This window comes from Thyridium curvatum, assembly GCF_004353045.1.
Source record: "Thyridium curvatum strain D216 chromosome Unknown NODE_18_length_519074_cov_76.432364, whole genome shotgun sequence".
Lineage (NCBI taxonomy): Eukaryota > Fungi > Ascomycota > Sordariomycetes > Thyridiales > Thyridiaceae > Thyridium > Thyridium curvatum.
In genome coordinates, this window is record NW_022156773.1 from 340,204 (window position 1) to 367,102 (window position 26,899).

The following is a 26,899-nucleotide window of genomic DNA, read 5'->3' on the forward strand; positions in this document are numbered from 1 at the left end:
GAGTTTGGTTTAGGGCGCCAGACGTGTGGGTGTGGGGCTGATGTTGAGCGAAGGGCGCGGCTCAGGAGATGGACGCTGGGGACATGCAGAGCACGAGCTGTCGTAATGCGCAGAGGCGAGCAAATTGAGAAAGCTACGAATCACATAGCGGCCAGCGCCATAATAGTTGAGGTTTCCGGAGTTTGCGAGGTCATCTCCGGAAGGCGGTCCGTAGCATCAGCTTTGGAGACGGCTAGAGTCGGATGTCCATCCTCGTTTAAGCCGCTCCAGTCCTTTATCTGCTCTGCCTCTGCAACCCCTACAGCAACTAGTAACTGGTAGAATTCGATAACAAATCTGGTGTCTTCCCAGAAGCAGCCTAAGGAACGTAAGACCTGAACGGATGAAGGACCCTGCGAACATGCGGCTCGGGTTCCTCGGCCTCGGCGTCATGGGAACGCCCATGGCCCTCAACCTAGCACGGGCGTTTCGTCTTATTGTCTGGAACAGGAGCTCGTCGAAATACCCGCTCCTAAAGCAGGCCGGTGCTCAAATCGCCCAATCGCCGTCTGAAGTCACAGCAACGTCTAATGTCATATTCACGATGCTGTTCGACGAGAACGCGATCCGGGCGACCATCACCGACGATGTTAAACAGGCGCTCGGGGGCAAAGTGCTGGTCAACTGCGGCTCGGTATCAGTCGACTTCAACCAGTTCTTAGCCGAGCAAGTCCGCCAAGCCGGCGGTGACTTTGTCGAGATGCCTGTGAGCGGCAGCAAGATACCCGCTGAACAGGGGAACCTCGTCGGTATGATGGCAGGTGATCGGGCCGCCACCGAGCGAATTAGGCCCTTCATCGAGCCGATGACGAAGGCCGCGATCTACTGCGGCCCGGTCGGATGCGGTCTCAAGATGAAATACGCCGTAAACTCCTTCCTCATCAGCATGACTGCCGGACTCGCCGAGGCAACGAACCTTGCCCAAGCACAGGGGCTAGATCTCGAGTCGTTTGGGCAGGTGCTCGAGGCCGGCCCCATGGCGTCGGCCTATTCCAAACTAAAGGTCACCAAAATGCTAAATCAAGACTGGGCGGCGCAAGCGACCCTGAAGGACTGCTACAACATCACCAAGCTGGTACGCGCGGCTGCAGAGGAAGCGAACACTCGCGCGCCAATCATGCAGCTGTGTAATGCCCTGTATGCAGAGGCGAACGATTCAGGGCTCGGAGAAGAGGACATGATTGCTGTGATGAAGTTGTTTCAGCCTCGACAGCATGACAACGAGTGAATGCAAACGAGACACTAGGCATCTTGCATCTTCCGGGGTTGTCCGAGCGGCCCGTGATAGAAGAACGCCGCTCGGCAGCAATTAGATTTTCGCCTTTGGCCAAATGAAGGTTGTCTATCAAAATGATTCAAACAGTTATCTCTGTTTCCAAAATGTCTAGAGGTCATTTCTGTAGTAGTGCTTGACATAGTCTACCCTGCATTGGATTCCTCGGATCTACTCCGACTCCTTACTTGGCCTGGCTTGACCATCGGGGCTCGGCTCCACCTCTCTTTAATAGTTACATAGTCGGACCCGAATCGGCTGTAATTCTGCAATCCTACCCAAGCTCCCCGTCTGGTAAACTCCGGACCAGTCATTTTGTTTATCGCTTAAGAAGGACTCCCTTCATTCCCAGAGAGGTAGTATCACACCTTGCTACCTGTCATTACCCCAAGTGCAAGGTGGTAGTTCATCGATGAAAATGACCTCGCACGACTACGCTCATCACTTTTCGTCGAAGAACGTCCCTTTTGGGATTGCTTCTTCGGTCGAGCATTCGAATCCTAGTGCGGTTACAAGGATCGAAAACACCATCATCTTCTTGGAAGACCTGGCACATGCAGGGTACTTCAAAGACCTGAATCTACCCGAGCATGTGTTCGCGCAACCAACATTGAATAATTTTGCTGCCCTTCCTCGGCAGACAGTGAATGAAGTTCGAAGAGTAGTAAGGGAGGCGGTGGAGGAGAAAGGATTGTCATCTCTGCCGACCGAGAGCGTAGAAGACCTCTCGCAAGTGACGATGCGCATGCCGGTTGAGGTAAAAGACTTCACGGGTACGCAAGCCTTCGCAAGCAAAGTTTATGGACATCCAGTTCACCACACAGATCAGACTTCTCCTGCAGCCTCCACCACAACGCGAACATGGGTCGCCTCTTCCAGAATGACCCTACACCACCTCCGAGTTTCTACCACTATCCAGGAGGTTATGGCGGCAGGGCGGCGTCGGTCGCCATATCCGGTGCTCCCGTCGAGCGCCCGGTGGCCAACTACTACGACATGTCGGCGCAGACCGAGCCGGGCAAGCCAAAGCCGGTAGTCTTCGGCCCGTCGCAGATGATGGACTACGAGCTGGAGTTTGCGGCCATCATCGGCAAGCCGCTGGCCATGCGCCAGAGGCTGAACGCAGTAGACGCCGACGAGCACATCTTTGGCTTTGTTCTCTTGAACGACTGGAGTGGTGAGTGCTCGTCCAGGATCACCTACAGAGTTGTATGGCTAATGCACGGCACAAAAAGCCCGTGACGTCCAAATCCTGGAGATGCGGCCCCTCGGCCCCTTCAACAGCAAGAACCTGGGCACCTCCATCTCGCCCTGGGTCGTGACCCCGGGCGCGCTCGAAGCGTTCCAGGCCCGCGGACCGGAGCGCGCGCAGCCCGTCGCCAGCTACCTGCAGGACCCGGAGGAGAAGACCTACGACGTCACCATGCAGGTCGAGATCCTGCCGCGGGGCCAGAAGCATGGCGCGGTCACGGGGACGGCGAACGTGCAGAGCCTGTACTGGTCGGCGCGGCAGATGATCGCGCACGTCGTCAGCGCCGGGAGCGCGCTGCGCACGGGCGACCTGATGGCCACGGGGACGGTGAGCGGGCCCGGCGCCGGCTCGCACGGGTGCCTGGCCGAGGCGACGCAAGGGGGTGCCGTGAGCGTGTCGGTCGGCGACGGGATGGAGAGGCGGTTCTTGTTGGACGGGGACGTTGTGCGGATGACGGCTGTGGCGGGCGGGCCGGACTCGGGTGTTGGGTTTGGGGAGTGCGTTGGCGAGGTGTTGCCTGCGAGGCCTTTTGCTTGATGGACGGTGGTTGTCCTACAGTATGTCTTACCTAGTGTCTACGTAGGACGGTATTACTTTTAGTCAGGGCACCTACTGAGATCGGGCGGCTTGATCATACCAAGATAGCTTTTCTGTGGTTGAGTAGATGGATGAGAGGTGGTGAAAAAGACGCTTCTCACGAACACTGTAGTAGCAGCCAGACCCCCAGTACTGGCAATATTGGGTGTGTTTTACACTCAATCATGACAGGCATCGATCGACTGTGGCTTATTTTGCTACCATAAGGTTCTAAGCTTTTAATGGCCACCCAGACGTGCTGGGGATCGACATTGATGTAATGTGTAACAGAGCTGAGCAGCACCGCCCAGTGATCGACCTGCAGCGCTGCATCACAGGCTGACGACCCGGATGGTCGCTTCGAGTCTCAGCCTATTGGCAGCGCGGGTCATCCCGAGCGTAAGCTCGATGTCGCCGATGGTTCAATGTCGATCTGATTACACTGGAGAAAGAAATCCATGCATAAGAGTCCATAGCGAACTTCTTTTCTTTCTCGTCAAGTCTTGAGTCCTCCGTAGCCTACTCGCACCCAGACTGGCATCTCGCCAGTATTGAACTCATGGAAGCATGGCAAAGAACTATTCCAGCTACGACTTCTCAGCATGCCTGGCCACGGTCTCGAGGAAAGTGACAGCGCCAGGCGAGCGGAACCCATGTGTACCTCCTCCATCCTCTTTGAATCCATACAATGTCACAGAGCTACCTGATTTCAAGATTGACATGCTGCGCGAGATCCTCGACAATCCGTTCTTTGGCAGAAACATTGGGGCTTGCTATTACGCAGCTATGCTGATGCCCCCGACATTCATAGCCATCGACAGTGCAATGTCCGACCCTCGAAAGCTCGACATGCCAATGCTGCGGCTACACGAGTTCACTCGCATGGCGTTCCCGGCGCCAATCAACGAGTCAAGCCCGGGTCAGGTTGTCGGCTGGTGGTGGGACAGTGTCGTCAACCAGAAGGACGCCACAGAGAACTTCATCAGCGCCATTCGAGACAACTGCACCTACGCGATCTGCCACACGAGGGGTGGTATTGGGGACTCTGATATCACGGGAATTGGGGTATGCTACATGAACGAGCCCGAGTCCGACTCTTGAGGTGATTTGATGCTGAATTGAACATGCAGATGTTGATCTCGACCGGCATGCTCATTATTCTCGCCGTCATCTTCGCGATCCCAGTTCTATTCCGCCGAACGGGAGCCAACTGGCCCCCAACGACCGAAAAGCACAGAACACCATCTCTTGCAGATGGGGCAACACGCAGTAAGCGTCTGGTTGTGCGCGACGCCCTGACAGGGACCCTCGACGACCTCTTCTCCGCGATCATTTTCTTCACGCTGTCCGTGCAGGTCTCGTCGCTCGTCTACCGCTTCTGGAACAACTCGATCTACGACATCTACATGGCCGAGGTCTTGAGCCTCATCGCCGCCACGGCCGGGGTCATGATCTCGGCGGCCTACTGGCGCCACAACCGCATTCGCCTACCTCTGCTCGTGGGCAGCGGCGTATGCGCGTTGCTCACGGTCATATTGTTCTCGGCCGAGTTCTACTACCAGCACGACGTAATGGAGGCGGAGGGCTTGCTGATGGAGCGGGCGTGTCTGAAGCATACAATTGGCGGGACCAACCTGAACAACCTGGGTGGCAAGCGTGTGCACCTGCCTGTTTGCTTTGCCCTGTGGTGTCTCACCCTGCTGACCAGCCTCTTCCATCTGCGGTGGGTTCGTGACCGGCTGCCCGTCAGGCGTTCCGAGGCCAGGAGCGGCATGAGGTACTTTGCATCGCGGCTGGCGGCGGCGAGTCCGCTCCTGTTCGGCATCGCGACACTGACGTGGCTCTGCGTGCTCTTCTACAAGACGTGGATGGACATGGAAAGGGCGTTTGGCGCCGTCTTTGTCAACACGGCGAGTGATTGGGGGTTCGGGCAGTTCCTGGCGCTGGCGACATGGTTTCCGCCGATTTTGCAGTGCGCGGACTTGTACCTCAGTAAGTTTCTCTTTATGAATTCCGGTTTTACTAATTCAAATTCGAGACTAATCTGCATTGTAGCTGGGATGACGAGTGCCTTGACCAAGCGATTGCCTTGGCCTTGGGTGGCTTGGTTGCCGGGGTCCGCGTCAAGAGAGGAGGCACCTGAGGCCAGCTCGGCTGTATCTCCGGCTTGATTAACTGGCACATTGAGAACGAGGATGACTTTGGGCTAGAAGAGGACAACTAATAACTGAGTTAACCTTATAAAAAAGGTTGACGCCAGCGATGTCAGCACTTGATGGAGACGGATTGCGTTCAACCACGGCGCCGCATCGTACGCGCCATTAGAAGCATTTGCCGGGCAGTAATAATGCATTTGGAAATGTAATGATGTTATAAACCAGGATAGAATGTGTTGGCTGCTCAAATTGGCCACGTCCAAGGTAGGATGCGGTCGTCAAAATAACACGTTCGAGCAAGCTCTTGAGTTCAAATGCGAAATGATGTGGGGTCGTATTCGTACCTCATGGTTTCTCCGATCCGAAAGCGGCTCAACGAAACGAAATTAGACACGCACGGAGCATCAAATCAATCTCGAAACGCGTCTCCTGATCACGGGCCAACATTGAAGTATATGTGCAAATCCCACACCGACATTTCACATAGCGCAAGATAGCAGGACAAAACAGAAAGATGGTCAGCTACGGTGTCCTCGGCGGCGTCGCCGTCGTTGTCATCGCCCTCCTGACCTTCGGCATCCCCTGGGTCATCGCCGAGTACTTCCCCTACAAGAGTCTCACCGCCCAGCGCACCGGCAAGCCCGATGTCCGCACCAAGTCGTACAAGGGCCGGACTGCCCTCATCACCGGCGCCAACGGTGCGTTCGGCTCCAGGGCCGCCAAGATCTTTGCCCACCGGGATGTCGAGACGCTCATCTTGGTTGATGTCATGGACACCTCTGGTGTCAAGGAGCAGATCGAGAAGGAGCTCGCCGAGCAGGGCAAGTCGGTGCCCAAGATCCTGCTCTGGCAGATTGACATGATGAGCTTCAAGGGCTGCCAAGAGCTCGGACGCAAGGCCCGCGAGCTCAAGAGCCTCGACCACGCCCTGCTGACCGCCGGTATCCTGTCCTTCGCCCGCCGCGAATCGCCCGAGGGCTGGGAAACTTGTGAGTCCTCTCATCTCACTCGCGGTGTGAGTGAGGCACTGACTCCTAACTTGCTTGACGACAGCCGTCCAGGTCAACTACCTCTCGAGCGCCCTCATCGGCCTCCTGCTGCTGCCCGTGCTCAAGTCGTCCCCTGGGAACCCCAACCCGCCCGTGCTGACCTTTGTCACCACCTTTGGCATCTACCCGTCCTCCTTCACCATGGGCGTGCCTAGCCGCGGCTCCTACCTCAAGAAGCTGAGCAACAACAGCGAGCTCATGCAGCCTCACCAGTACGGCCGCTCCAAGGGCCTCCTGCTCTACTTTGCCCGCGAGCTCGCCGCCCGCGTCGACGAGACCATGACCACCGCCAAGGGCCGCAAGGTGACCGTCAACAGCGCGGACCCGGGCTCCGCGTGGACGGCGCTCACGAACCCGAACCAGGCCAAGCTGATCCCCCGGCTGATCATGAACCTGGGCGCCCGAGACCCGCAGATCTGCGCCACCGCGCTCGTCAACGGTGTTTCTTCGCCCGCCGACGCCCACGGCAAGATCATGCAGGACTTTGATACTGCCTCGTAAGTCTCCCTCCAAGAAGACTTTACTTCTGGAAGAAAAAAGATGTGAATATTGACGCCGTGCACAGATATCCGCCCTTCATGAGCAGGAAGAGCGGACGCGAGGCGCAGGAGCAGGTCTGGCGGGAGACGCGAGCTGAGTTCGAGGCCAAGGTCCCCGAGATCAAGGCCGTGTATGAGATGCTCGAGAAATGAGTGAGAGACTCATGTGATCTGAGAAGCACAAGCTTCGGTCTAGGTATCCGGATCCATAGTTTAGACAGATGACACTGCTGCATGTATACGGCGCACGCAACGCTAGTACCTGCGCCATGGCTGTCTTTGGGACTTCCATCCCAGGGGAGCCTATGTAACAAAAAGAAACACGTAATTACCTAATTGAAGCAACAAGCCTCTACCCTGTAGGGGATCATGAATAATTACGCCACCTAGCTCATACCGAACCAAAGGTCATTTAGAAAAGCAACCGAAAGACAATAGTTAGGTCGCCGATATATACCCCGGCCTAATAAAACTCTTTCGATATAGCTAGGCACAGAGAATTAGCACCGTATAGGGAAAGTTGGACTCGCGCTGCCCTGGCCAAAGCCAAAATCCATCGCGGGACTATGGCCGTCCCCTCCTGATTGGGTATCTCGCCATGTCCGAGCACAAGCGCAATATTCCCATTGGAGGAGCTGGGCAGGATGCCCAGTGACGCTATCGTCTGGAGCTGGAGAACCCTCAGGATAATTCCTGTTTAGCGTGCGGAGATGTGGAATTTCGGGGCCACGGAATACGGGTTGAGGCGCGCGTCCGGCGTGTCTATGTCTTACCTAGCCTTGGTCTTAGTCTTAGTCTGGGGCCTCTGCCCTCGACTCGGAGGCCAGACTTTAGACTACTCGGGTAGCTCAAAGCATCCCGAAGAGTTTTCAGACCGTTGTGCTACGCGGTGCCGTCGCACTAGAGGACAGGAGCCGGCGGGGGTGTGGTAGGAATCGCCATCCCCTCGGTGAGACTTGGCAGGCTTAAACGGGCACCGCCACCGGGTAGGGTGGCAGTTCCCACACGAGGACCAAGTTCGAGGCCTCAAGCTTCGTCAAGGGTCATTCGAAGAGCGGGTCTCGGTCCGAACGCAATTTTGGGCTGGCTGTGTTTGATGTATTGAACTGGACATGGACTCGAAGCGAAACCACAAGTCATACTGCTAATAAAATACACTATCAACTTTTCTGGTGCAGTTGACGGAATCGGAGGAAGAAAAAAAGGAGAAATTTGTGTTGAACAAGTCAAGGCATAAGGATGAAAAAAAAAAAAACTCCCATATCCTGAAGAATAGCAAAAAAAGATGCCGTATCATCGTGAATCGTGCTCCAATCCTCATATCGAACACCCACATCCACCAAAAGAACAGCCACCCTCCTTTCCTTCCGAACAATGAAAGCAGGTCCCTATCACCGCTTGATCGACGTCTCCGTAGTAACCATGATCCGTGACTTGTCGCTCCAGTCAATGTCGTGCTGCCTACTCGTCGAGATCTGGGTGTAGGCGGAGGGGATGCTCTCGCCGGGGCTGGGCGCCATCTCCTTGAGCGCGAGCTCCTCGGTGCTGATGCTGCGCGTGACCCTCTTCTTGTTGGTGTTGTTGTCACGGGTGCGCTGGGCAGCCGAGGCCGAGCCGTACCGCATATATGTGCTGCGGTCGTTGCGAGCCGATGAGAGACCAGCGCCGGGCAGCAGCTTGGCGAGCAAAGGGCGCAGGGTGGGCAGGCACGAGGCGATGATGGCGACGTTGAGCTCGATGGAAGACCAGATCGCCGCGCCGATGTTCTCCCAGGACGGGTCCGTGCTCTCGACGGCGGACTTGAGGGTGAACATGCGGTAGATGGAGATGACGCAGACGCTGTTGGGTTCACTATTGTTAGTCCATGTTCGTGGTGTCGCTCAGACCTGAGGGTTTGGGACTCACAAGAAGCCGAGACTGAAAATACCGAGGACCATGATCTTCTGCTTGAACGGCAGCTGCAGCTTGAGCACGGCTGGCAGCGGAATGGCAAAGATGGCAATGTCCAACAACATGCTCATGCCGGACGAAAAGTACCAAATAGGGAGCGTGTCCAGACAGATGCCTGCTGTCTTGGGCTGGATGAAGCTGATGGGCAGGCAGGAGAGGCCCAGGAGGATGGCCTGGACGATACACCAGGCTCCCACGTAGAGCATCGTCCAGAAGCAGATCCTCTGCACCCATTTGAGGTTGAAGATGCGGCGGTACTGGAACAGGAACGAGATCTTGATCACGTTCATGCCTACATTGTAACAGATGACGCTGACCAGCAGGAACTGTGGCATCATGAACTTTTAGCAACTGGGCTGTATGCAGGAGAGAGTCATAGTCAACGTTTGGTGATGAGAGCATACCTTGAGTTGTTCAATTCCTTCTTCCGCTCCCACATTCTCCTGATGTCTGCCCATGCCATTCTTGACCTCTGTCATCTTGTCAGCACATTTTGATCCGAAACAATCTCTGAGATTGTGGAAAAACATACCGTAACCTGTCGAAATAGTGACGATAATAGAGAGAACCTGATATCACCTGTTAGCATACTAGGGGTCTCACGCAATGCACCACATTGTACGTACGGTCGCCGCGAGAATCGTCCAGTCGTCGTTTCCCGTATTCTTCAGCATAAACAGTCTGGTGTAGAATCGAAAGAGCAGCGCCACAAACGCAGCAACCGTGAACCCAATGGCGATGCCGCTCACCATGGGCCCGCGGGTCTCGGTGCGGATGACTTTGTTGGCGTCCATTGTCGAACAAGCAGAACGTCTTGCACTTGAAGTCTCAACGGAGTCAGTGAGGCGCAAGGTAAGCTTCGCGCTTGGGGGGAGGGAAGGGGTTCCTGGAATCGATCGCGGGGGGGCCTGAACGATGATCGCGGGAGTGATGGGCGGATCGGTTGATCTTTATGATCTCGACTTGCCCTGATCAAGGAGGGATCACCACTCGCGCACGTTGCTGCCCATGCTCTCTCTGACCAGGCGTTGACGAAGCAGATCTGATGTGCAGCGTTTGTGTGAGGATCCAAACGTGGCAGGGCAGGGTCTCATCCCTCGGCCGGGCGTGCGTGCGTGCAGGTATGTGTGTGTGCGTGCTTGACCAGGTTCCTGGGGCTTGGGGGAGTGTGTGTGGCATGCCTGCCACCCTCCTCGGTACAAGTAGCTCGCTTGCAGGGGATCGACATGACTAGTGTTCTTGCTTTCCCCCTCCACGGCCACACTCCCGCGGCCACCACCATCACCACCACCACCGCCGCTTCTCTCGCCCCCTTTTCCCGGGTTATGGAGCCCATTACAACAGCAAGTGTAACCGTGCGCTACGAGACCTAACCGTCAAGAATTTCTTTGGGGAAAGTTCTCCTTCCAAGTTGGTAGGTGTCTTCGGCGTGGGGGTGTGCTCGGACCGCCCCGGTCGTGTCTCCCTGCAGGAATGTGTCTTACTCTTCCTGCGGATAAGCCCAGAGGCATCGCTTCCCTTTTAGTGAAGTGACTCTATTCCCTGTTTTTTGCCCTCTCTTTTGTTTATCTAAATGTCAACTTCGTGCAGTTAGACAGGGTTCATCCACTTGTCTATCCTCGGCCAATGACTCGTGTAGTATCGGCTGGGATGGCATCCTCTCTTGTGCTGCGATAGAGGTCTCGAACTCCAGAACGGGACTTCGGGAAGGACGATTCTGCTACTTTGTGCGTAACCAGTTCGTCCGTGGTTCGTCTGTGCTTGCAAAACTAGTCTACGCATAAGGGAGTTATTTTGGGCGGAGATTGCCGTGCTAAAAGTCACGGGTCTGGCGTTTGATTCAGGTAAAGTGGAAAGTCGGTGGCTGTGCGTCTAGCAAAGGGAATTCTTCCGCAAAAACGAAACAGAGTGACACAGTGGCATCGAGTGGCGTTGCTGACAACGTTCGTTTCAGGAGTGTGTTGGACACATGAAAGGGGGACATCGGGTAGTGTCTGGACTAGTCCACAGAATGGGAAGAGAAGAGCACTTGGCAATAGACAACGATGAGTCGGAGATGAGAGCCCATCGTGGAAATCTCTGGACAGTAGGGGCAGCACGTGAAAGGAAAACAATGCAGATCCGAAGCCAAGGATGATTGTCTAATGTCACTCCGATATACAAGTAAGTATTATAGTTCGTGTCACAAGTCTTGCGTGATCTTATCGGGACAGAAACAAAGCATACAGATGCTGATGTCGTAGTCGGTTATCAATTTGCTGCAGGGGCCAAGATTGGCTAACCAATGTCTTGTAAATCACGGCATGCCGGCAGCCGCAGTCGGCTATCGATTTGCTCCTGGGGAGGAGATTGGTCAACCAATATGCAGCTCATGACATCCCGGTAGCAGGGAAGACAAACCCTATTGGCATTACAGTTACTGTGACATGCGCAAAGGCCATTGAGGTTGCTGCACAATTTGCCTGACTCGGTGTGTTCTCCGTACGTACTTCGTATGTTTTGCCTTCCATATTTCCAGAAGCTCGCTTGCGGCCCGGCCATGGAGGATGCAGAGAGGATTCAGCGACCTCCGCAGATTCCGGTGGAATTAACATACTGGCATTATTTCTTCACTTACTGGGTTGTCTTCTCCTTCCTGAACAGGTGTAAAAAATACTTCGAAAAGCCCATGCTCAAGCCCCGGCTTTGCCCCTGTCGGTCTCAGTTAAGTTAGCGCTGACGGAGGAGTGGCCATAATGAGGGGATAAAGCGTAAAAGGTCTAGGAATTCTGCCCCGACCCTTGCAAGCAGTGACCCTTGCCCCATAACTCTTTCTGAACGTTCCTTGCAAGTTTTCAGCAAGGTGTGTTAGGGTCAATGCGCATTGGCTTGGCAGACGCGATGTTCCGAACACGGTCCACGGCTGAAGTCCGGGCCAGGACCCCGGGCAGGATCAGGAACACAAATGGAGGCATCATCTTGAATCGAGAGAAATGCTACGGCACAGGACAGCGAGAAAGCTAAAGCCGTAACGGTGGCCGAATCGAACCGGCCCGCAAAGACTTGAGATCCCGTCTGAGCGCACTATCCGTGCCCAGGTTAGTGGGACACTCACGTACAAGTACAAGTAGTTCGAATGCAGTCATAAGTAAACCAGATCCCCTCGACCTTGATTTTGCAGGATGGACGCAAATTTGACTCGCGGGAGACCCCCTCAAACCCACCACCCGGCTGTTCCGCGCGTCTCGCGGTGCCCACCCCCGGTTAAGGGCTGTCCCTCGCCCCAAGCGCCCCAAGCCTCATTCAGGCTAGCCTGGTCCGGACCTCGATGTAACCCTGGGGATTAGGCTTCTAGGGCAAGTTTTCCTTGCGTCGATTCCGGGGAACGCCACCGCTCATCCTGGTGCTGCTCAAGGTCCCTCTTGCTCTGGGCCCCCTGCCCCCTGCCCCTGGCCGGCTGCGACATCGAAAGCGGGACAGAACGCCAAAAGCAGTCCATGTTGCCGTGTAAGGAACCCTTGAGGAGTTATTACCAGAGTGGCTTCTTGCCTGTGCTGCAGGAGCAAAGGAGGTGAGATGTCTCTTCCTACGGAGTAGACGGAAAGGAGAAGGACAGCAGTTCCACCCATCCAGGTGAGTCTTCTTCGGTCACCTTGTCTCTCGACACAGAGACTGCCCAATTACCCCATCACCCGAGGCATTCGTGCCTCAATTGGGGAGCCCGCCGGTTTGCAATATCGGCAGACATACTTATTTACCCGATTGCCAACCTCTTACTCAGACAATCGAACCCAAGCTGGCGGCTTCATCTAATCTCGTCTACGCTCTAACATAGTCTTGTCCCCTGCCAGTGAGCCCACGCTGTTTACTTGCTTGTCATGCCATGATTTGATGGCCATGGGTGTTATCCCCAGGGAGCGGGGCGCCAATGATGTGCACCACACAGCCATGATCGCGTAGAGACCCTTTACCCAGAAATAAGAAATCCCCTGGCGTCCCGGTCTTTGTCAACCATGCATCATCGTACCACGGCAATTCACCACGTGGGAGCGCCGGCATCGACTCGCAGGCCATAAAATCTCGCGCCTCCCAGCGGCACGGTAGCTTACATTGACCTTCAGCCATCCTCATCCAAGGTCTTATTACCAAGGAACAGGCAGTCACTCTTTTTGTTCGGAACGGGCCATCCCTCTTTTCCCGACTACTTCACCATGTTGTTCCTCAAGACTTGGACGGCTCTTGCCCTCGTCACCGGCGCCACTGCGGCGCCGGCCAAGGAGACTTACGATTATGTATGTTGACCTGACTGTTCTTTCAGCAGAGCCCACGCCGCGCAAAGACTAAACCCCAGTGAACAGATCGTTGTCGGCGGCGGTACTGCCGGCTCGGCTCTGGCCACGCGCCTGAGTCTCGGCCTTCCTCGCGCCTCCATCCTGCTCATCGAAGCCGGCCCCTCCGCCCTCGACGAGCTGAGGATCAACGTCCCCGGCCTCCGTGGCTCCATCCTCGGGACCAACTATGACTGGAACTTCACCACGGTCGAGCAGGCCAACGCTGCTGGTCGCAAGATCGGCGTCAACCGCGGCAGGGTCCTCGGCGGTTCCTCGGCGATGAACTACCTGTGCTACGACCGCGCTGCTGCGGGCGAGTACGACGCCTGGGCCCAGCTCGGAAACCCCAACTGGGACTGGAACACCATGATCGCGGCCATGACCAAGTCGGAGAACTTCACCGGTAACGACCAGGACGTCCACGGCTACACCGGCCCGATCAAGAACACGTACAACCGTGTCATCTTCCCCGTCCTCAACACTTGGCAGCCCACCGTCAGCAAGCTCGGCGTCAACGTCAATGACGGCAGCAACATGGGCGGTAAGCCCATCGGCGTCATGTTCCAGCCCACCAACATCGACGTCACCCACCACACCCGCTCCTACTCGGCCAACAGCTACCTGCCCCTCGCCGGCAAGAACCTTGTCGTCAAGACCAACACCCAGGTCGCCAACGTCGTCTTCCAGAAGTGCGGCCCGGCCTACGAGGCCACCGGCGTCAAGCTGTCCGACGGCACCATAATCAATGCCCGGAAGGAAGTCGTCCTGTCTGCCGGCTCCGTCCAGAGCCCCGGCCTGCTTGAGAACTCTGGCATCGGTCAGGGCCCCGTCCTCCAGGCTGCGCGAGTCAAGCAGATTATCGACCTTCCCGGCGTCGGGGAGAACTACCAGGACCACATCCGCGTCTCCAACACCTACCGCCTGAAGGAGGGCGTCGAGTCCTATGACAACCTCATCTACGACAACAAGGGCGCCAACGCCACCGGCGAGCTCCAGAAGTGGCTCAACGGCGAGCGCTCGCTGTACGAGTACACCAGCGCGGCCTACGGCTTCATGAACTGGGACCAGATCGGCGCCGACTCCAAGGCCCAGGTCATGGCCGCCGCCACCGCCGACATCGGCTCCAGCCCCAACGTCATCGACAAGCTCAAGCTCCAGTTCCTCAACGACAACTCCATCCCGGACATTGAGCTCATCATGGAGGCCAACTACGTCGGCGCCGCCGGGTACCCAGGCGGCCGCTTCGTCACCCTCTTCTCGACTGTCATGCACGCCCTGAGCCGCGGCAGCGTTCACATCGACCCGGCCAACCCGCAGGGCAAGCCCGTCATCGACCCCAAGTTCCTGAGCCACGAGCACGATCTGCGCGCCATCGTCGAGGCCTCCAAGTTCTCGCGCCGCATCGCCCAGACCGAGCCCATGGCCTCCATGTTCGAGGTCGAGACCGAGCCCGGCCTGGCCATCCAGGACGACGACGCCTGGCGCCAGTGGGCGACCAAGTCGGTCGACAGCTTCTACCACCCCGTCGGCACCTGCGCCATGCTCCCGCGCAAGGACGGCGGCGTCGTCGACGCCAACCTCAAGGTCTACGGCACCACCAACCTGCGCGTCGTCGACAACAGCATCATCCCCGCCATCCTGTCTGCTCACATCCAGACCGCGGCGTACGGCATTGCCGAGGTTGCCGCCGCGAGGATCATTGCTGACGCGCGACCCTGATTTTGATGATGATGCTGACGACGGGTGTTTCTTGGAACATGATGGCATGATCGTATACTACTTTTAATACCTAGAGAGCAATCTTCCATACCTGCATAAATACACCTCCTCTTGTGTAGTACTGGCTTGGCTTGTCATGATTCCTAGTGACTTTCAGTTTCATCGCTGCAATGTTCAATTTGCGAAACAAACGAGTGGCCTGAAACGAGACGAAACGAACTGATCCACTTTAGTGAATCCTTGATGACTGTTTGCCATGAAAGTGATAAACTCATGCTGTCTGCATTAGTAGCGATCATTCTTGAACAGATTGCCCAGGCCAGTGGAATGGATGGCATGATATGAGATGGACTTTACCCAGATAGCACACCAATGAAACAAGGTACTTTGGTCGTCTCGTTGACATCAATAATACTTCATTAGGCTTTCCACTGGTTACTGTTATAATCAAATACGTATTATTTCAAAGAATCAAAGTAATTGAGAATAATCAGACAAATGTTTCAGCAATGACCGTAATGCTTGTTTCTCTCGGCACTACAGCAACACTCCCCTCAAGACCTGAAAAAGCCATACGCACTCCAAAGATTTCCATGTCATAGCCCCGAATCAAGCTTTGGCAACCAGTAAGACGTGGGAACATAGGCCCTCCACGCATCGCAGTTGGGCTGCATCTGATTCAGATGCATCAAGGACTTGATCTCCGACTTTCGCTCAAGGAACTGAATCCCCAACCCCTGACTGACGTGCCAGGCGATATGGCAATGCAAGAGCCAACACCCAGGATTATCCGTCTTGAACGCTATGACAAGCCAGCCGCTGCCAGGCATCTGCGCCACGTCGCGGCGGGTCGGGTTGTTGAAGTCGAGCTGGTTGGTCATTGTCGCCGCGTCGAATGTCCCGGCGCCCGTGCCGAGCACCAGGACGTCGTGGCCGTGGAGATGCACCGGGTGCGGCAGGACAAACTGGTTCTGGATGACCCAGAAGGACCAGACATTGGCCTGCGAGACCTCGACAACGTTGGCCTTGGGCGGATACGAGTTGTTGTTGCGGTCGACGTACTCGAGGATCGGGTGGCTCCAGTCGACGTCGATATCGACGTTGCGCACGAGCCATCGGAAGACGGGCCCGCGGAAGTCTACAGTCGGGGTGGTGAACTGGACGGCAAACGAGTTGGGGTTGAACTGGGATGGGGGGATGGAGTGGTCGATGACGGGGACGAAGCCCGTCTCGTCCGCGCAGCCGGCGGTGATGGGGGTTCCCCGATTGGTTGGGTTCGTGTTTGGCGCGCCGTCATAATGCACGATGGCAGCAGGGAACTTGTTGACGGACCTACCGCAGTTGTTGGCCGCCTCGAGGGTCACGTTGAGCCAGTAATTACCGACAGCCTGACTAGCGTCAATGATTACATCGTATCGCTGGCCGACGCCCATGAAAAGCTGGCTCTTGACAATGGGGGTGACTGGGACCAGGTCAGTCGCGATGACGGTGAAGTTGTGACCCACGAGCGAGACTGTCAAGCTGTTGTCGACGCTGGGGTTGATCAGGCGGAGAAGGTGCTTCTTGCCCGGGGTCAGAGTGAGTCTGTCGTATTGACCACCGGCACCAAGGGGGTTGATGTTCTTTCCTCGGAAGAGGATGTTGTCACTGTCTGGAGGACCCCCATTGACAAGCTCAGCACGTCGCTGCAGGACGTCAGCTGTCTCGTGGTAGTAGTCTGTGATCGTGTAAGGCCCGAGATCAATGTCATAGTTGGCGGAAGCAGGTCCGTGGACAACCAGAGCCCCGACTATCCCATTGCCGTACTGGGCAGAGAAGTGACTATGGTACCTGGAATTGGAAGGTAAGTAATTGTGAATTTGAATTTTGTTGTTCATCGGGAACGTACCAGGATGTACCATATTGTATCACATGGAAAGAGTAGGTCTTGCTAGCTCCCGGCGGAATGGGGCATTCGGTCACGCCATTGACACCATCTTGGTCGCTCTCACCGAGTTGTCGGATGCCGTGCCAGTGAATGGAGGTTCTGAGACTGTATTAGCTCACCGCGGCACATGCATATAGGGCATTCCTCATCTCGCCTCACCCATTGTCTTGAAGTTGATTGTGCACAGTCACAGTGATGTAATCACCCCAGTCTAAGCAGTAGTTAGAGAAGAGTATGAAATAGAGGTGGCGTTCGAGAGAGTCATCGTACCAGCCTCAATAGTGGGCCCAGGGAACTGGTCTGTTTTGTATTCTCAGCAACCCTATACTTTGAAGGCGTGAGTGGTCGAGACTTACTGTTGATCAGCATGGCAGGCTTGACTACGCCGTCTGGTCCCGTCCAGGAGGTAATATTGGTGATAAACAAGTCATACTTGGGAGAATATGAGCGACTGACCAACTTGTCAGAAGTTCAGAACGAGTGTCTTACATTGCGATTGTTGAACGCAGGCGGGTGGTCAACGTCAGGATCAGTGTTGATGTTCCAGAGGTTCTTCCAGCAGCGCCTGTTAGTGGCGTTGTTCTGACCACAAGGCGGGCCACCTGGACTGATGGTTTGCCTGGGTGCAAGATTCACGACGGGGTCTGGCAGAGGGTTGGCTATGGCGATGATAACCAGTGACAGGGCGGCAATGCCCCTGATGACCCTGGTAAGAACCATGATGCATAGATCAACGACTAGAGTTACACTGCAAAATAGTGGTCGCTCAAACACTTCAACAGACCTGACCTCTTCTTCATGGGACGAGTACCATATTTATAGGCAGATATTTGGTCCCCTGGTCACCTGGCATGGATTTTCCTGCATCACGATCCCTCATCTCGAGGGCCGAACCTTGCATTCAATAGTCTCTTCACCTGCAGGGTGGCTAAGTCTTTTCCGGGAAACTGACATCCCATCTCTGACCAGTCAATCCAGGTCTGAAGGACGGGAAGGACTGCAGGAGCGGCAGGAGCGGCAAGAATGCATCTCTTGGGACCTTTGCCCAACGGCCTTGAGTCCTTACGTGGATGTCTCACATAGGAAGGTGTGGCTGTAAACGAAAACTTTGCGGATTGTGTAAGATGCCTTGAAAGCTGAAACCTGAGTTTCCGCCTTGGGAGACACGCCCGAGCCGTCATCGCACGGACATGGCGTGGCTGGCGACTCGGCACCTGCATGAACGTCAGCAACATACCGAAGTGAGCAGGGCCGTACGGTTGTCACGGTTCATGGGTGCAATGCAAGATAGCTATGTGCATGCGTACGTTCTGGAAATCTCGCTAAATATTCCTGAGTTGGTCCTTCTCTGATGTGAGGCAGGCAAGTCATGTGTGTAAGTCAACCAGTCGGTGTCTTCGGAAAGTTCATGACCTCCCCTCTCTTTCACGCAACCTCGTTTGGTAACCTGTGCAGACGAGATGCCGGCCGAGGCCGAGGTATAATTATGCACCTTGCCATGCGGCCACCCTGCCCTTGCATTCTACACAGGGCCATCTATCTGCCGACATCAACCTTTCACGGTGCGTAAACCATGTCTCACCGCTGGCCGGCCCTACACATACGAGGCTAGGGCGCAACATCCAACCAGACCCCGGACCTAGTCCCGGTAGCTTCGGGAAGCTCTCGGAACCGACCGGTATTGCAGTGGCAGACTGCAGTTCCAGCATCCTGGTTTGAAAGTCAGCTCAATATAGGGAATGCGGCAGGACCTGGTTCTGATCAGTTATATTTAGATAGCAAAGACCTAACCTGATCCTGAACTGTCGTCTGATTTGATCGGTTCAGGGTTACATTAGAATCCCTTCTGAACTGGCAAGGCATTACGCAAGATGCAGGCAGAAGCGAGCCGGGGGGTGCTTAGGCCCAGTCCGTAATGTAGCCAGTGACTAGCGGTCGGCAGGCAAGCTGGGCGAGGAGGGACGGATGCGATCCATGCGGCAACCATGTGCTCATGCTCTGCACCTATCATTTATATCCATTGTCTTGGGTGAGGGAATGGTGCACAGGGAGTTTAGCCGGAATGAAAAGCGGCTAATATATTAATTGCAGGTGTCAAGGAGGCCATGGCGACGAACCGCAGCAGAGATTCGACCACAACCTGCAGGCGCGTGCCGCCCCTGGGTGGGAAGCAATGTGAGTTGTGATAGGCTACGCGACTTGGAGTTGCAGTTGATCGTCCCGTCTTTGGGGCTTTGCTGGTAACGTGGTAGACGACACACGAACTTACCGAACGGTGCGGGGTGCTCAGCCGCTCTTCAACTGATCTGACATGACCTTGCGTGAGACCTGAGAACCCACGAAAAGACGTCATCTTACTGGCCGTTCCCTGAATCTCGTAGTTCCTTCAGCGTCAAAAGCGGCTTTGCTTCGTAAACGAAGAGATTGATAGTCAGGCGGTCTATCTCAGCTTCGGGTACTCTTGGCTAGGACTAGTGGCTGAGACCATCTCGTACTCGCTCTGGTGGCGATAAGGTGCATTTGTTACGCATACAAGCTGGCTGTTGCCCCTTTTCGAGATCGCGATTCCGACCTCTCTTAATCGCTAACATCAAGCCGATACTGGGCAAGTCACTGCCAGACGTGGTCGATCACTTGTCCTGGAAATTCCAACTTCCAGAAAAGTGGTCAAATTGGCAACGCCGAGCATTAAGAGCAAGAGGGCTTTTTGCAATCCACTTACTCATCACAGATCGGTTTCGAAAGCCAGACCTGGGACTACATTCAGAATGAAGGGCCCATGTCGAGTCAAAAACAACCATGCTAGATCTGTCTCGATGTCTTCGAGCATGTATCGAAGGCTGGCCTGATATCTCACCGCGACTAGCACGTCGACTGAGTGTAGAGCATGGTATCATGCGGGATTTCCTTCCTAGCTCGTGTATCTCAGCTGAGTTAGGTGTGGCCAAATTTGCTTTAGCTTGAACACGGTCCTACATTTGTCTTGATCACACTAAAACTACAGACTCTGGGCAATTTTCAGCTGCAAACTGACCTATGAGCCTCCATCCTGCTGGATCGATAATAGGCGAGAAACTGATCGATTACACGGCTATCTCATTGGACTTTTAAACAAGATTAGACCGGCAATTTCGGGCCGTCCAAGAGTAATGGACGCCACCATCGTAGATATTATGACGTCCTGTGCAGCTTTTTCAACATGATGAATGCTCGTGGTAAAGGACTTGTGAACAACCAGGCACTGATTTGATGAAGTACGCTTTTCAAAGAGACCAGAAAGATAGAATGCTAAATCGTATCCTAGCTGTCTGTTGTCTGAGTAGACGTGTATACGTGTCTTTTAGCCAGTTCACCGCCTTACACGTGTATAGGCAACATCAGGAACCTCTAAGGCCTACAGGCAGTATCGAAGCACCACCAATGACTCCCTATTGACCGTCCTTGACACACAAATACCGTCCTTGACACCCTAAACTTAACAATTCCTCCATAGGAAGGCTCTCAACTCACTTGCTTTGTCTATTCTTCACCATTAGCATAAACTGCACGACTGCTCATTGCTAGGCGTGGTACTCACCCGAGCTTTTTCGGATCAACCTCCCATCTCCGAGGCTGTAGGTAAGATGCTTCGGCAAAGAGCCTGTAATTGTCGGCGTTCGCCATGGCACGATTCGAGTCGTCACCAAGTGCAGCACATCCGGCCGAGCCGTAAAAGTGATCATCCTTTGTCATACTCCCTATCCTTCCATAATAATCGGTCACTACTCATTCTGTCAGCAGCAGCAAGGCCAGTCTGGGATATTGAGTTCATCTTACCATCTGACCAGCGAAAGTGCATCACTGTTGCTTTATCAGTAAAGTAGCCCAGACTACCTGCGCGAAGAGGGTTACTCACACTCGTGAAGTAGCTGGGAAGCTTGGCTCTTGTAGATATCAAGGTTGAATGCGTCATCCGGAAGGTTGGGACCGACAGTCGCGGGAGAATTGTAAAAGACGTTGCATAATGCCATCCAATGAGTCGTCGAATCATGCTCCTGCAGATAGATGAAAGCTGCAGGCGAATCGGCCACATTGCACACATTTGGGTCCGAGCCTATCAGTCCAATTCTCCTTCTCCCATTCTGTGAAGGGTCATTCGCGTTGATTGAGAAGCCGGCATCGGGGTAGTAAACATTATCGGGAATATTGACTACATGTACCACACGTCAGGGGGAACCAAAGATGATTAAAGAGAGTTCAACTTACAGTCGCTGAGCGGCTTGTCTTGGATATCAGCAGGCATGTTATTGACAAAGTCTTTCACGACGGTTGCCTTGACAAATGGGTATGGTTGCTGATCAGGCTTGCAGAAGACCCAGTTGTAATTTGGGCTCCAGTATCCGCCCAAAAGAGCAGATACTATGCCTTGATACTTGTCTGCGACGTGATCATCAGAACCCAGACTTTCAAACAATGAATAGGTGCCAGTCATAGCTACCCTTGACCTTGTTCAAGATCGCCAGATCGTTCCCCTCGAAGTGAAGTTGCTTTTGGTCATCTGAAAAAGTTCCCAACAGACCCCAAAAGATCATGGCGTTCCTCGCATGGAACCACGCGGTCGAGCCATCGTCCGCGCCAATGACCGCACCATCCACAATATTGTTGATGGATGAGATAGCCGCATCTGCCAATTTGGTGACATCGGAGATCAGACTGTCCAGGTCGACATTGTCGCATCCGACGAGAGTCCACAGTTTCGACGATAAAGGGTTGGCTGCTCGCACGGCGGTCGTTGCAAGGACAATGCCCAACGACAGCGTTCTGGAAAGCCAAAACCGACGCATCGTGCTCAACGTAAACGAAGGTGGGCAGATTGTACGAGAACCAAGATCCTCTCGTTTCTATCCGCGTGGTGTCCTGGCAGGCGCTCACTCTGATCAAGTAGGAAATTGCCCTCCGGATGGGACGGCAACGTGCTACCAGTCCTTCGATACCTCGGGAATGCCGCGTGTGAATAAGTCCGAGAAGGAAAAGTGGCAACGAAGCCAGCCTCATGCCGCTGACGATCGGAGTTTATCTCATCAGTCGATACGCGTGTTTGGAGAACATCCATGTCGTAGTGTCATGAACAATAACACACGGCTATTGCAACCCACAAAGAACACAAGGACGTCAGCTGAGTGACAGCCCGAAAAAACGCCGTGATTACTGGTAGTCTAGATGACAATAGACCCGTTCACCTCATGATCAAAGTTCCGGAACTGGACAAACGTAATTTCTTTCTTTGGCAAGACTCGGAGGTATAGATTACATAAGGAGTTAAAGAATGACAGATTTGCCATAGCGTCAAAAATGCCATGTGCGAAGACTGGGATGAAGCATGAACACCTAGCTTGGGACGGGCCTTGATGCTGTTATGTCTGTTTCTACAGCGCGGCTAACTTACCGGAATAGGCAGGTATCAGTCGCCCGATCCATGTCAAGAATGAGTTAGCTTCGCCAAAGAAAATAAGCTTCGTCGTTAAAAGTCTTAACGGAGATAAGAGTTCAAATGTGTGTCCACATGTTAGGCACAACAACCCTGGGCTGGCCACTCGGATTGAGGCCTGGACTTCTATTGCTTACCATTCGGAGTCAGCTGGCAAGGCTGGTCTGGTTCACGACGTGTTTGCATTGAAGAGTCTTACGACCTCCCCACAAGGTATTTCCAAGCTCGCATTTGAATCCGGAATCACCGGCCGGATACAATCCCCAGTTGGGGGCGCTGTGATCCGGGCAGCCGACTAGGATGCACATAATTACCAAACCACAAGTATACATAGCGATGTCTTGTTCATAAGGCAATAGTTTTTCACCCTCTAGATTAATGCTCAGTGATCCAGACTTCCAGTGGTTCTGAGCATTTGCGCTATGGATTCTACCTGGGCGGGTTCAACGGGGCGGCCTTGCCGACCGCGTCCCGGCTCGAGGCCAAGCCTTCTCCTCCCACTCCTTGTTTTTGCCGCTGTCTTCTTTTCTGGCTCCGTGTCGGCCAACCTCGTCAGGATCTCTAGGCGAGCAACTGAAATTGTTGCTCATCACCACAACCTTGGTCTCAAGCGTCGGGTAGACACCAATTCGGTAGCGCAAGGTGCTATTCTGGCTTCCCCAGGACACCAGAGTCCAGAAAAGGCACCTCCGGTCCCATTGCAAGCGCCGAGCTTCTCCTCGCCTCTGCAGCGACGTGATGCCTTAAAATGCGGCCCAACAGCACCCTGTCCTGACGAAAGGTATCCCCCTCGAGCAAATTAACATAGTTATTGAATACTATGCTGACACGCTTTCTAGCTGCTGCGGTACCAACAACAAGTGTGGCTACGGCCCGGACTTTTGTGGCAGTGGCAACTGCATCTCAAATTGCAATGCCACCGGTATGTGACGAAATTCGAGCGAGTTCTCGGCATGCTGCTAACCGGACTGCTATAGCCATGTGTGGCAAATACAGCGCAGGTGGGAACATCAAGTGCGGCATGAATCTCTGTTGCTCTGCATATGGGTGGTGTGGAACAGATGACCTTCACTGCAACCCCAATCCCACGGAGGCCAACGGCAAAGCGCCGTGTCAGCAAGGCTTTGGTCTGTGCCAGACCGTCCCTCCTCCATCGTGTGGCGTGGGCTCCGGTACTACCAATGGGAGAACTATAGGATACTACCAGGCGTCTAACACGCGTGATCGCCTTTGCAACCGCATCTCGCCATCTCAGATCAATCTGGATGGCCTGACACATCTCTATTTTGCATTTGCCAAGTTCGACCCGAGCACATTTGCGATCGTGCCCGGAGATGCTGCCGATGAGCAGCTGTATCCTCCGTTCAATGCTTTGCAATCCAAAGGAGTTAAGACGTGGGTCGCCGTTGGTGGGTTCGACTTCTCTGACCCAGGTACTGCGACTCATACAGCTTGGTCCGATATGGTATCCACGGCCTCCAACCGTGGAGCATTCATACAGTCTCTCAAGGGGTTCATGAGCAAGTGGGGGTTCCAAGGGGTAGATCTAGACTGGTAAGGCCTAATCCCTGCAAGCAGTCGTTGGCCCCAGTCATTGACGGCACCATCTAGGGAGTATCCGGTCGACGCCAAACGTGGTGGTAGATCTGCCGATACGGCCAACTTCGTCGAGCTGGTGAAGGAGATGAAGGCTGCTTTCGGTGGTCAATATGGTATTAGTCTAACCTTGGCGCCTGATTACTGGTACCTTAGAGGATTTGATGCCAAAGCAATGGAGCCGTATGTCGACTTCTTCGGTTTCATGGCATACGTAAGTCCATACGCCTACCGCCGGCATGGCAGATACTAACAACTCCAGGACTTGCACGGATACTGGGATACAGATGTCAAGACACTAGGATCCGTTGTCCGCGGCCAGGCCGATATCAGGGACATCAGCAACGATACCATGCCCTTGTGGTTCGACGCCTTGAACCCTTCAAAGATCAACTTCGGACTCGCCTACTATGGCCGTGGCTACACTCTAAGCGATCCGAGTTGCAACACACTAGAATGCCGCTTCAAGGGCCCCAGCAAGCCCGGCATCTGCACCAACTATCCCGGAGTCATGTCTCTGGTAGAGATTGAGCATCTGATCCAACAAAAGGGCCTCAAGCCAACCCTCCTTCCCCAGGCTCTGATGAAGCAAATCACGTGGGACGATCAATGGATAGGGTACGATGACGCCGAGACCGTCAAGATGAAGAAGGCATGGGCCGATGGCCAATGCTTCGGCGGCACCATGATCTGGTCAGTGGATTTCAACTCCGGCAGCGGAAGCGGCGATCTTCCCACCAACACCACGGACGGAACTTGCGGCCCCAAGTTTGGCAACACCGTCTGCGGCGACTGGTCGGCCGGAAGCTGCTGTTCGCCGTCTGGCTACTGCGGCAACACCGCCGCGCACTGCGGCAACGGCTGCAGCAGCGGTCCTTGTACCATCGGCGGCGAAACCACCGACGGCACCTGCGGCGCGTCGTTCAGCTCCTCGTTCTGCGGCAGCTTCGCCGGCGGGAGCTGCTGCTCCCTGGCGGGCTACTGCGGCAGCGACGACGCGCACTGCGCCAAGGGCAACTGCCAGTCCGGGTGTCCCACCGCCGACGGGACGTGCGGCAGGCAGAGCACGCACAACACCTGCAAGGGCTCGGCCTACGGCAACTGCTGCTCCAAGGACGGGTTCTGCGGCAGCACCGACGCCCACTGCGGTGCAGGCTGCCAGAATGGCGACTGCGTCCCGGGCGCGGGCAACATGACGACTGATGGCAGGTGCAGCGCCTTGACGGGCATCAACTGCCTCAACTGGCCGCAGGGAGAGTGCTGCTCGTCGGGGGGCTGGTGCGGCAACGAAGAAGGACATTGCGGGTGAGTGAACTGCCCAGGCTTCTCGATTGTACCTCTTCTCGTGGTGCTGACGTGACTTTTCGTACCAGTGCTGGGTGTCAGTCTGGTCCGTGTGAATTCCCTACTGTGGTGACGGGCTTCTGCGAAGGTCCAGACTGCAAGGGCGGGATCTGTGTTGGCCCTTTATGTGTGTCGGTCGGGTGCTCGGGGCCGGGATGCAATCATGGGAAGTGCCTCATACCATCCCTCTGCATCCCCTTGGGTTGTATCGGTACGTCTGCAAAGAAATACTCCGTATGGTTGTCCACTCCTGACCTTACTCCCAGGTCCTGGCTGCACTGATGGTGTCTGTGTGGGATCCAAGTGTGGGAGCAAGGGCTGCCATGGTGACGATTGCGATAGTGGTTCCAAAAGGTGCAAGGGGGACAAGTGCATCAGCACCGGCTGCGAAGGGAGCGACTGTGACGGCGGTAGCGGCAAATGTGAGTACTCCATTCCGATCACGTTGCACAGCTGTGCTAACTCTTGTGGTCAGGCCGGGGCCCGCATTGCAACCGCCATTCCTGCACCGGAGAGGATTGTGTGGACGGCGTGTGCGTTGGCCCTCACTGTTCCAACCAGTCGAATGATTACGGAGGTGGTTGTGAGGGCAATGGATGTCCAGGTGGTGGTGGAGATGGCGAGAACTGCCAAGAGAAAAAGACGGCCTCGACCTGCATCACCACTACAACGAGTACGATATTCAAGCCGGCGACGACCTGGACAACCTGGAGCTTCAGCGAGTGCAGGACCAACATTGGCTGCAGTGTCACGGACTCTTCCTCGTCAACGACCGCGACAGGCACCTTCGCTTTCCCCACCTACCTACCTGTCTTTACAGATTATGAGGTCTTGGTACCCGGGGGAGTCATGATGAACCCTTCGAGGTACTCTCACATCGGGGGCAATGGCCCAATCACAGCAGCCCCAACGAGAACCTCCAGCAGCTCCAGCAGCTCCTCTACTTCGCAGACGTCAGCCTTCATCAGCTGCTCGCACCACAACATGGACCCCGGGGACGGCATCACCGTGCCGTACTGCGTCTGCTCGGGATCGACGTTCGCCGAGTCGGTCGCGACATACGTCACTCCGTACAACAGCTGCGGATACACCGACAAGCCGACAAGCACGATCGACATCGGCTCGCCGCCCAAGACCACCGACATCGACAAGTGCCAGGTGTGCTCCGTGGTCGGGCACAACAACCAAGAGTGCACCAGCATCGACAACTGCACGCCCAAGCCGACCGACCCGCCCAAGCCGACGGGGAGCCTGTGCCTTTCGCTGTGGGGTGACGCATTCATCGGCGGCAGTGACCAGTCCTATGGAGTCTTCAAGCCGGGCGCCGCGTGCACCAACAAACAGTCTGTGCTGATTGGTGGCTTCAAGGTCAATAATGTTTGCGACCTAGGCAAACACGATGCGTTCTTGGTCTGCGGGAAGAAGGCAAGGTTTGTGAATGAGGGGCCCGTCTTCAAGGGCATCGAGAAAGGACATGATTGCGCTCTGCAATTGCAGATTGATGGCGTCAATTATTCTGGATCCATGGTCGATCCGGTCGATAAACCTTGTTCGGATTTCTGCAAGGCAGGACCCGCGTTCGGAACCGCCCTCGGGAGGTTGAAGTTTGACAATGTACCTATATGTGATTAGTGTAGGATGAATCAAAACGTTCCGGTTCATGTGAAGGGAAAGCAACGATTAGTCAGTCATGCTATAATGC

The 26,899-nt window shown here is 54.9% G+C and overlaps 7 protein-coding genes across 7 annotated transcripts; 4 read left to right on the plus strand and 3 right to left on the minus strand.

The window, feature by feature from the left end:
* Positions 1 to 400: 400 nt before the first annotated feature.
* E0L32_004001 (uncharacterized protein) lies at positions 401 to 1,267 on the plus strand (the record flags this gene model as incomplete). The annotated part of the gene is made up of 1 exon (XM_031138364.1): positions 401 to 1,267. One exon carries the CDS (start codon positions 401 to 403, stop codon positions 1,265 to 1,267), a length of 867 nt encoding a protein of 288 aa, XP_030998063.1.
* A 906-nt stretch (positions 1,268 to 2,173) lies between these two features.
* Positions 2,174 to 7,037, plus strand: E0L32_004002 (uncharacterized protein; the record flags this gene model as incomplete). The annotated part of the gene is made up of 9 exons (XM_031138365.1): positions 2,174 to 2,489; positions 2,548 to 3,061; positions 3,466 to 3,539; positions 3,742 to 4,205; positions 4,271 to 5,132; positions 5,196 to 5,296; positions 5,784 to 6,285; positions 6,350 to 6,842; positions 6,911 to 7,037. 9 exons carry the CDS (start codon positions 2,174 to 2,176, stop codon positions 7,035 to 7,037), a joined length of 3,453 nt encoding a protein of 1,150 aa, XP_030998064.1.
* Positions 7,038 to 8,275: 1,238 nt separating this feature from the next.
* On the minus strand, positions 8,276 to 9,628 carry E0L32_004003 (uncharacterized protein; the record flags this gene model as incomplete). Its single annotated transcript, XM_031138366.1, has 5 exons — positions 8,276 to 8,735; positions 8,790 to 9,160; positions 9,239 to 9,306; positions 9,367 to 9,403; positions 9,461 to 9,628. The coding sequence occupies 5 exons, from the start codon at positions 9,626 to 9,628 to the stop codon at positions 8,276 to 8,278; spliced, it is 1,104 nt and encodes a 367-aa protein (XP_030998065.1).
* Positions 9,629 to 13,024: 3,396 nt separating this feature from the next.
* On the plus strand, positions 13,025 to 14,863 carry E0L32_004004 (uncharacterized protein; the record flags this gene model as incomplete). The annotated part of the gene is made up of 2 exons (XM_031138367.1): positions 13,025 to 13,105; positions 13,172 to 14,863. 2 exons carry the CDS (start codon positions 13,025 to 13,027, stop codon positions 14,861 to 14,863), a joined length of 1,773 nt encoding a protein of 590 aa, XP_030998066.1.
* A 596-nt stretch (positions 14,864 to 15,459) lies between these two features.
* On the minus strand, positions 15,460 to 17,510 carry E0L32_004005 (uncharacterized protein; the record flags this gene model as incomplete). Its single annotated transcript, XM_031138368.1, has 6 exons — positions 15,460 to 16,693; positions 16,752 to 16,889; positions 16,950 to 17,001; positions 17,061 to 17,090; positions 17,147 to 17,222; positions 17,280 to 17,510. 6 exons carry the CDS (start codon positions 17,508 to 17,510, stop codon positions 15,460 to 15,462), a joined length of 1,761 nt encoding a protein of 586 aa, XP_030998067.1.
* Positions 17,511 to 20,296: 2,786 nt separating this feature from the next.
* On the minus strand, positions 20,297 to 21,613 carry E0L32_004006 (uncharacterized protein; the record flags this gene model as incomplete). Its single annotated transcript, XM_031138369.1, has 6 exons — positions 20,297 to 20,309; positions 20,368 to 20,551; positions 20,607 to 20,630; positions 20,686 to 20,979; positions 21,036 to 21,206; positions 21,268 to 21,613. The coding sequence occupies 6 exons, from the start codon at positions 21,611 to 21,613 to the stop codon at positions 20,297 to 20,299; spliced, it is 1,032 nt and encodes a 343-aa protein (XP_030998068.1).
* Positions 21,614 to 22,679: 1,066 nt separating this feature from the next.
* On the plus strand, positions 22,680 to 26,829 carry E0L32_004007 (uncharacterized protein; the record flags this gene model as incomplete). The annotated part of the gene is made up of 8 exons (XM_031138370.1): positions 22,680 to 23,038; positions 23,097 to 23,179; positions 23,235 to 23,811; positions 23,869 to 24,067; positions 24,116 to 25,158; positions 25,227 to 25,324; positions 25,464 to 25,619; positions 25,673 to 26,829. The coding sequence occupies 8 exons, from the start codon at positions 22,680 to 22,682 to the stop codon at positions 26,827 to 26,829; spliced, it is 3,672 nt and encodes a 1,223-aa protein (XP_030998069.1).
* Between the last annotated feature and the right edge of the window lie 70 nt (positions 26,830 to 26,899).